Source organism: Lagopus leucura, unplaced genomic scaffold (genome assembly GCF_019238085.1).
Source record: "Lagopus leucura isolate 7727_CA_CO unplaced genomic scaffold, USGS_WTPT01 Super-Scaffold_100016, whole genome shotgun sequence".
NCBI lineage: Eukaryota > Metazoa > Chordata > Aves > Galliformes > Phasianidae > Lagopus > Lagopus leucura.
The window spans coordinates 16,180,448-16,189,624 of record NW_024962270.1 but is presented as its reverse complement, the minus strand read 5'-3'; the positions used below and the strand labels follow the sequence as shown (position 1 = coordinate 16,189,624).

General features: G+C 39.3%; 1 protein-coding gene across 1 annotated transcript in view; it reads left to right on the top strand.

The window, feature by feature from the left end:
- AFF2 (AF4/FMR2 family member 2) overlaps positions 1-9,177 on the top strand; it is a 343,762-nt gene that overhangs the window by 198,538 nt on the left and 136,047 nt on the right. Inside the window, exons 5-7 of the mRNA XM_042876295.1 lie at positions 3,312-3,398; positions 6,022-6,058; positions 6,321-6,372. Of these exons, the coding sequence (XP_042732229.1) occupies positions 3,312-3,398; positions 6,022-6,058; positions 6,321-6,372 (176 nt within the window). The remainder of the gene's footprint in view (positions 1-3,311; positions 3,399-6,021; positions 6,059-6,320; positions 6,373-9,177) is intronic.

Below are 9,177 nucleotides of genomic sequence, written 5' to 3'. Positions count from 1 at the left end.
AAGATTATGATTCTCTTTCTCCTTTGCGAAGTGTTTACAAATAAAGATGCTTATATGCACATCTTAACCCCTCTAAGGTTGCCCAGAGAGGCTGTGGGTGCCCCCAACCTAGACGTACTCAAGGACAGGCTGGATGGGGCTATGAGCAACCTGGTCTAGTGGGAGGTGTCCCTGTGTAAATCAGGGGGTTGGAACTAGATGACCTTAAAGGTCCCTTCTAACCCAAACCCTTCTATGATTCTGTGATCTACAACACATGCACTTCAGTTAAGTGGTTCCTTATTGTTACAGTATATTAAAAGATAGCTATGTCAGAATTCACAGATCAAACAAAGTAGAGCTTTGCAAGTCCTTAAAGATGAGGGCCCTCCAAAAGCAATCAGGGCACTGCAAAGAATTCTGAAGCCCTGTATATGGCTAAACAAATGACATACTTTGCTCTTGGGCCTCGATTCTCCACAGTAATGTGCACGTGCTTAAGGAACAAAGTAGGAGAGTTAAGCAGGCAGTCACATCTCTGCAGTGTGGGGTGGTTTTGACCCTTCCCTGAAGCCAGTGCAGTTTCTGTATGTCATTCTGAAGCTCGGTGGTGCTCTGTGTGAGCCTAATGTGCATTGTATGGGGTGGGGGCACAGCACTGCAGCCAGAGCACTGTGCAGTTACCAGTACTATAGCATGTATCTGTAGGCATTTTTCTGTAAATATCTGTATGCTATCTTGTTGCTTCCATGTGTGTAATGTTTCTTTATTTGCTGAGCTTTAAATCCTTGTGTTGCTTTCTGTGTATGATCCTATCCGAAATTTTCTACTGAATAACTGAAATGATACGATTCTTTCATAGCTCACTTGTACCTTTGCTACACTTTGGTGCTCCCAAGGTCACTTACAGAACACATGGATTAGACAGTTGTAACGTCACCAAATCTGTCATTTGCCTGCGATTTCAGTGGAGTCAGGATCTCCTATTTTGTAATTGAATTTCCTCAAATAATAGTAGAATCATTTTTAGTTTTTCCCATGGTTTTACATTTGGTTGTCCCCTAACAGGGAGATGAGCAGATTTGCTTACAGTTCAGACCACTGAGTTGGTTCTCAGTGGACGCTAGATGCATTTCAACAATAAGTGTTCCAAAATTTTTGCTGGTGTCACCTTCACATGAATCCCGGGCTCTCTGTCCTTTCTTTTATTCTTGGGCAGGAAGAGACTGAAATCAAGCCAATAATTGGAGCTCTAGAATACGCTTCATTTCTGCCTTCAATCAGGCTGCCTGCCTGTCCCTCTTTTAATTATGTGATACAGTATCTGCTTCATCATTTTGTTATGAAGAGATTTGCCACAGAGCAGCCTCTGTGGCATAGACTTTGGCAGAGGCTTACAGAATTTGGGTTGTAACGTCTCATTGAACAGCTTAATGCTGAATGCTTAAATTTTTCACCACCTACTTCTGTGTAGAAGTTAGGCAATCAGTGCAGTAAAACAACTTGCTTCCTATTTTCACGCTTAGCTGCTGCAGATTCACTTACCAGAAGGGATGGACCATTCATGAGCTGTCCCATTCCTCCTCCTTGCCACAATTTGGGCTATGGGCAATGAGAACAGGCCCTAGGCATCGGCACCCTCCCCTGTTACTGAGGCATCTGCCAAAGCAACAAGTAAAGCTTTGCTGCAGAAGCAGCAACACTAAGAATGGAAATTTGATGGTCTTCAGTAAGAAAAAGCAGTGCCTTGAGAGGTGTGGGAGGAGGTTACATACCAAGTTGCTTTACTGGGGTCCGTGGCACGTAGTTTTTCCTTTCTTTTTCCTTCCCTATCACATGGGATTTTTGAGGAACAACCTGAGACACAAAACTTGCCGGCTGTGTCTTCAGCAAAATACATAACAACACCCAGCTGTAGAGCAGGCCACTCCTGCAGCCCACATGCAACTACTATGCTACCATTTTGACAACAGCTATTTTTAACAGAATTATTTGTATTATTTATTAAATCATTTGTACAATGTGTTATTTTCACCTGTGGAGCATTTGCACTGGTGGTCATTGTACCTGCAGAAACTTATGCGCTCTGAAGTTTTATTGTTTATGTCCTGGGCTTGACTAATATGCAGTAGCAGCTGGGAAGTTCAGTTTACTGCAGTCAGGATCATGGCCATTGCATGCATAAGTTCCTAAATCAAAATCACTTTTACTCAAGAAAGAATCAGTTCTGAGATTGTAGGCAACAAAAATAATCAAGATGAACAGAACATCGCTAGAGACAAGTATTACTGCCTGTCTGAATATTCATCAAATTAAAAACAAAGATAGGAGAGGATGCAGTAGCATCTATCATAAAGTATACCCATAAGAAGGGTATCTATAAGCTTGACCTAAACCAAACTTTTTGCAGTTTCTCTGTTAAACCAGTTTTTCCCCTCTACTGAACGTAAGCCTCCTTTCAGTCCCACTGAGCTGAGTGGGGTGATGGTTCTGGGCCTTGGTGTGAGAAAGCCTGGTGATCACTTGCACTTCTCTTTGTCTCTCATAGCCACAGGCACTTAGGTGCTTTCTTTGAAGATGGTCGAACACACGTATACAAATGATAAATCAAGACATTGATAACAAAAATGAGTTTGTTGCTTAGATGGTCTCTTTTGCAGGTCTTCATCAGAGATTTGAGCTTCCTAGTAAAGGACAGGCTTCCTGTGTAACTCCATACAAGTCACCTTACCTCTCAGTCCCTCATTTTAAAATGAAATTGATAGTGCTCTGATAAAGTGACACTGCATATCACTATAAGTAACTGTTGCCAGAGCTGTGAGAAGATGCTTTAGTGCTTAAAGCATTGTACCCATTCTCTTCTATGCCAGGCATCCATCCTGCAAGCCCACTCGAGATTTTTCTAGAGCTGCCTGTGGTTAATTTTGCCACTACCTAACGCACGGCCCTGCATTTTGCCACCCTGCAATCCTCTATGGGGTTGCACCTAATGCAGTCCAGGAGAGACCCCCTTCCTGCTTGGGCATTGCAGGTAAAAACCTCTTCTATGCTTGTGATGAGCTTAACAGGCTGACCAGGAATGCGGAACCAGATGCCACCTGAGGAATACACACATGGTCAAAATTTTCATGAGTGAAATTCATCCTCACCCTCTTCTCCAGGAAGTAATGCCTGGTGGGCAGCTACGGTGTTCATCTACCACATAAGGGGGGTGGCGATGCTTCCTAAGCAATTGCACCCCTCAGGCTCTTGGGAGAATAATTGATCATTTTTCCCCTTTCTTCTTCACTTATGTGAATTTGTTTTCAAAAGCATGTTTTTTTCTTCTCTAGGAGATGACCCATTCCTGGCCTCCTCCTCTTACTGCTATTCACACTCCTGGAAAGGCTGAACAGACCAAGTTTTCTATCCCAAGCAAGGTACAAATAAGCTATAACCAATGACCCAATTAGCATTCTGTTCTGCTGAGTGTTCTTCATTGGAGAGGTTATTTTTGTAATTTGTTATTTTTGTAATTTTTGAATTTCTAAGGCTATTTTTAGTTGGATATTCCCAGTCAGATTGTTGTTATGAGTAGGACTGTATAGTTAAAACTGTAGAAGTGAGCAAAGTGAGTTTTATGTCTCATCACAATAGCCTTTCTACATCCAATATAATGCCTTTTGTTTGTTTTGCATTGTGTAACACAGTGGCTGATACGGTATTTGGTGTCCTTGTGATTGACTGCATGATGAACTTTAGGCTGCATGGTCAAATTATGGTGAAATTTAATTTCTGCTGGTGCACTAGTGCTGTGCCATCTGTCAACATGCTCAACATGCATGCTCTAAGGACACGTGGTTGCAAAACACACTGCCTAGTATTGGTCTTGTTAAAAGCATGCACTTGACATTTGCCACATCCAAAGCATGGGCCTGGAGACTACCTTGCAGTTCACCTCACATGCAGTGAACTGTTAAACTGTATGATTTGAACATGTCTTCAGCCCAAATTTTGTTGTTGCCTTCTAGCTGTGATTCTGGTAGAGCAGTAAGAGATCGAGCTTGCACCCAGAGCAATTGCAGCCAGGGTCAACGTTTGCTGGGACCTGAACACCTGTGAGCTGGTGATGTTTGGAGATGAGGAGAATTTCCCCTAGCAGAGAATGTACACCAGACTGATGGATCTACATATACCCTAAAGGAAGGACTTTGGAAAATAGCTTTTAAAGACGTACTGGTACTGCTGGACACTATGGTTCATGCAGTCATGTCTTCCCTTAGAAGCTGGAATGTGATTTTCCTCTTACTCCCCTGTCTGAATGTAGTCACCATACTTAACTGGAAATTGTATGAAATTAGCAGTATCTGTGGCTCCTTAAAAATAACACAGCCAGTGCCCAGAATGTCTTATTTTGATGGAATGTGATTGTTACTCTTCCAGCACTTCCAGCCAGTGTCAGTGAAGTTAACTGCTGCAGCAATAAACACCATAAATCATAATCATACAAGAACAGAATCCTCACTGTAAATCTGGTTAAATTCAGTTGAACCTGTTTAGGTGAATTCCTACCTGTGTGAATACATATATAAGTGAGAGTGGAGGGTTTTTTTGCCTGCAGGAAGATGCAGTTTTTTATTTATACTCTGGTTTAATTTAGTGTTCTGTTTTTGATGGGTCATTCGGACATGAGTACTGCAGACAGCTGCTGTCTCCATTGAGAGCAGGATAAGCAGAAGTTCAGAGAAGCTGAAGTTTTATTTTGCTTTTCTGTTCCTGCTGTTTGCTTTGAACTTTTAATATCCACGTCAGTGTTAATAATTTCTGGACGTGTTAAATGTTGATCATAAAATTCTTGACCATATCACTTGAATATAAAATATAAGTTCAGTTATTTGTGCTGGGAGTTTAGGAAATAAGTGAGCACATAAATATTTCTGGGTTAGTTAGTTTTACCATTAAAAAAAAACAACAAAAAAACCCATAAATTTATTCTCTGAACATCACACTAGATCATTTATAGCTAGCCAAATTATTGATATTAGACATACCATGGCTAGGTTCTGTGAGCACTTAACCCAGAGACAGACACTACTAGAAGTTCTCATTTTAACTAAAAGAATAAGTATCTTCATGAAAAACATACACAAAAGACGTGATTACAAAAGTGGAACTTATCAGAACAATTTATCCTGTTGAAATTCAAATTTAAAGTGCCATGTTTACTCTTAGGGCACAATTTACTTCACAAGGGACTGACTGACAGCACAGTACAATATTAGGAACTAATAATGCCCTAAGAGGAAGTGCAGTGAGGACTTTAATGACTTTTACATCCTACAGAACTAACACTTCCAGCAAAGTAGTGCTTGGCTGTAAGGCAATGTTGTAAATAACACCTCAATTTGAAATGATCAGACTCTGTTGGGAAGGAAAGCTGATTGCAATCACTGTGGACTGTAGAGCCTAGAGAAAAACTAAGCAAGAAACCACTGTGACACGAAGGTAGCTTAGCTAACAAAAACCCCTGCATTAGCATGCTCAGGGTTGCAAGCCAGATTATTTTCCAGTGTAAAGTTGTATTAAAAGGAAATGAAACAATGTTCGTCAGGCAAGAAAATGCTTTTTGCATCTCTATCAAACCCTGTGTTTCACAGCCCAGAGGAAACCGCTATGTCTATCAAGAAAAGATTTCTGTATTTTCAAGCCATGAGATCATAAAAGAAAGGCAGTGGCATTAAATTTATTGTACTTAAATTTTACATCACAGGTGCATCACATTTGTATATGTCCATGCCTGAAAAAAGGTGTGGGATGGAGAATAACGGCAGCTGGGGACAAGCTGTTGTCTGAACTACAAAATTGTCCCTAACCAGTGCTCTGTCTCCATGTTTAATAGTTTTTGGAACTAATGTCACAATTGTTGCCACATGGTCTGTTCTCTGTACCATCTCCTTCCTTATTTGCATAATGCTAGTGTCCTTAGTCTAGCAAGCTAAGATATATCTTACCTTCTTCATCTTGTGTAACTAATGCTGACATTTCATGTGTTCTTCTTTATAGGACTCCCAACATCTGACCTCAGGATACAATGTACAAAGTAGGTCTTTATCATCCTGGTCCTAAGAGTCAGGGTTAGGTTGTTGTTGTTGTTGTTGTTTTTCCTGTTTGACATCATTAAATCAAAGGCTAAAAAAACACTTTCTGTGGTGCTAAAGCAGATCGGTTCCATTTTTTATTACATGTTATGCATTGTGGCATGTTGTGAAACTGAGTATAATTAGATGGGCTGACAGCTTTGGGTGCATTTTAATTCTACGGTAATCTTTTGACATTTGAAAATGTGTTTCCTTTGTTTGCAGAGTGGAGTGATCCAGGAGGGAAAGTTGCAACTAAGTCAGTGCCACAAAAGTCGTAAGTATGATTATTTCCAGCTTTCCATCTTCTTTTAAGTTTATCACAGACAATGAGCTTATTTCTGCAAAGGTAACTAAAATCTAGCTCCACTCATAATGTTGTCCTGGTGTTCAGGTGTTCTCAGTAGTCCTTAAAAATTAGCCGTAAACCAGTTTTATGTTATCAGTGCTTATTACTGTTTCTTCTTTTTAAGCATTAGCTAACAGAGCTATGTATGAAAGATGAGTTTATTAAGCAGAAATAATGCTGATTTAAGTTGTACAGCTTGCCAGAATTAAATCACTTTTATGCTTCTTTCATCAGACTCTAAGCCTCTTAGAATAGAAAATGCAACCCAATGAACAGACGATGCATGAATTTTAACGTTTATACTGTGAGGAAGAGTTAAATGCATAATACAGAGTGATACTACTAGCTGGTGTTGAAAAGTGGGTCTTGGGCTTCTTACACATTGAAACTGCTGAAAATCACAGATGATCTATAAATATGACAGTGGAAAATTGTAGAAGAGCTAGTTCTCCACTGTGGTAAACCATTTTTCTTTTGTGCTTTCCTGGTTTAAGATTGTAATAACATGGCACTGTGTTGAGACCAAACTGTTTCCTTCCTTTTACCTGAAGATCTCAAAATAATTTGCAAATAGGAATTAAACACTTACTCTGACAAGTAGTTTGTTGTTTTGCCACTTTTTAAATATGTGAGCCTGATTTCAGTTTAGGGCTGCTATTTTATTTCTGTGTTCGAGTGTTTTAAACTACAGAATACAGTACTGTGCCAGCTTAGCTGAAGTTTGTGTAAATACAATGTGTTCATTTAGAATGAGTTCAAAATTATTCTAGTGGTTTCCCTTTCACCTACTTAGGACAAAATTTTGACTAAATTCATATAGGGGAACAAAACTCAGTGGAGAGATAACTTTTTTGATTTGTTTGCTTGTTTGTTTTTTAATTAATTAAAGTATATTGATTTTAATGCAATTTTGTGTATAGGAAATAACTTGCTGGAATTCAGGGATCTGTTTGCAGCTGCGTACAAGATTTGGGACTAGACCACTGGTATCCAGTTCAATGGTACACTTAGCAATCTCTTCAAGTTCAGTTCTTTACTCCTAAAGTCACAGAAATACTCATTCAAATAAAGTTAGCTCTTTGAGTAAATCTCTGCAAAGGAACTGGGGAGGAATGCTAATGATAAGTACATTATTTTGAATGAATAGCATTTGTTTATGAAACTTAGTATCAAATTAGTGCTTCCCCTTTTTTATTTTGATTTCCTTGATGATTGATTTCTGACTTTTTTAAAGAATCTATCCAACTAGACCCTCTGTTCTTCATGGCAGAATAGGTATGTTCATGTTTCAGAACATCTAAGTGATTCAAACCTAACACCGAGCACATTCTCTGATAAAAAATAAAAATAAAAAACATTAAAAATTAAAAAATGTATATTATCGCATCTTAAAATGGTTTTTCTCCTAAAGAAAGCGTGTTTGGACTCCACTGTGAAAAATATTTTAGTGAGCATACTATAAAATACAGTATTTCAATAGTTTGTAACTAACAGTATTAGACTTGTCAATCATGGTTTATAGTTATAAGCTGAATTTCAAAAGAACAGTACTTCAGAGCTCAGTGGTATATAGTGCATTTAATGGGACCAAAGCTCTCTATAGGAAGCCTGATATAAAACTCAAAGACACTGAGTACATTTTATGAACCAGTTGCTCTCTGTTCTGCTGCTTGATCTAAAGTTCCAGTGCTATCAATCAGATTTCTGCTGCAATGAACTGCCTTCTTATGGTAGGTGATAGATTTTACACATGAGAGATCAGAGCTGCAATAAAGCTACTTTTATTTTTAGCTTCCAAATGAAGATCAGCTAACCCATTACTATCACTTTTTCTCTTTTACTGCAGAAAAATTGTTAAGGCAGCTTCCAAGAATTTCCACAGGGCTTTGTGAGGTTAGAAGGCAGTCCACTGTGAGCCTTGGTATTACGAGGACGATTTGTTTCTTTAGATCTGCGTGTGCAGCCACCACCGTGTTCGACAGGAATCACTGTACACTGGGACAGGGTTGGGCACAATGAAATTACAGCAGAAAGCGGGGCAGAAAGACATAATGGAATCAAGTAGTTAGAGCTGGATAGTGTGATCTAAATAAACTCTGATACACTGACAGCTCCTGTGCTAGTTGTGTTTTAATAATTTAGTATTTATCAGAACAGAGTTGTATGAGGAAGGACTTAATATTTCTGATACTGAATAATGTAAGGGTTACTGGAGTGTATGAGTAAGATTTCAATCCAACTTATCCCCAGTAACATTTTTTGCTACGCTGTCAACCACACCGCATGATCTAAGTGATTTCAAAACTGTACCCCCACCAAATCTTCATGTATTTTGCCAGTGGGAGGCTGAGAGGGTTGTTTGGCTCCGAGAAGGCTCTGGGAGACCATATTTCAGCCTTCAGATACAAGTAAGTGGGCTTACAATAAAGAAGTGGAGAGACTGTTTTATATAAGAGTATGTAGCGATAGGACAAAAAGTTTTAAACTAGAGGGGAGTGAATATAAATTAGATGTAAGGAAGAAATTCATTAATCTGAGGATGCAACCAGCAGTGGAACAGGGTGACAAGGGACCTGAAAGTGCTCAAAGTTAGGTTGGATGGGACTTTGACCAGCCTTGATCTACTCGAAGATGTCCCTGCCAATGGCAGGGAATTTGGAACTAGATGATCTTTAGAGATCCATTCTGTGATTCTATGATTTCATTTTGACCAAACTGTGTTATACCATGACT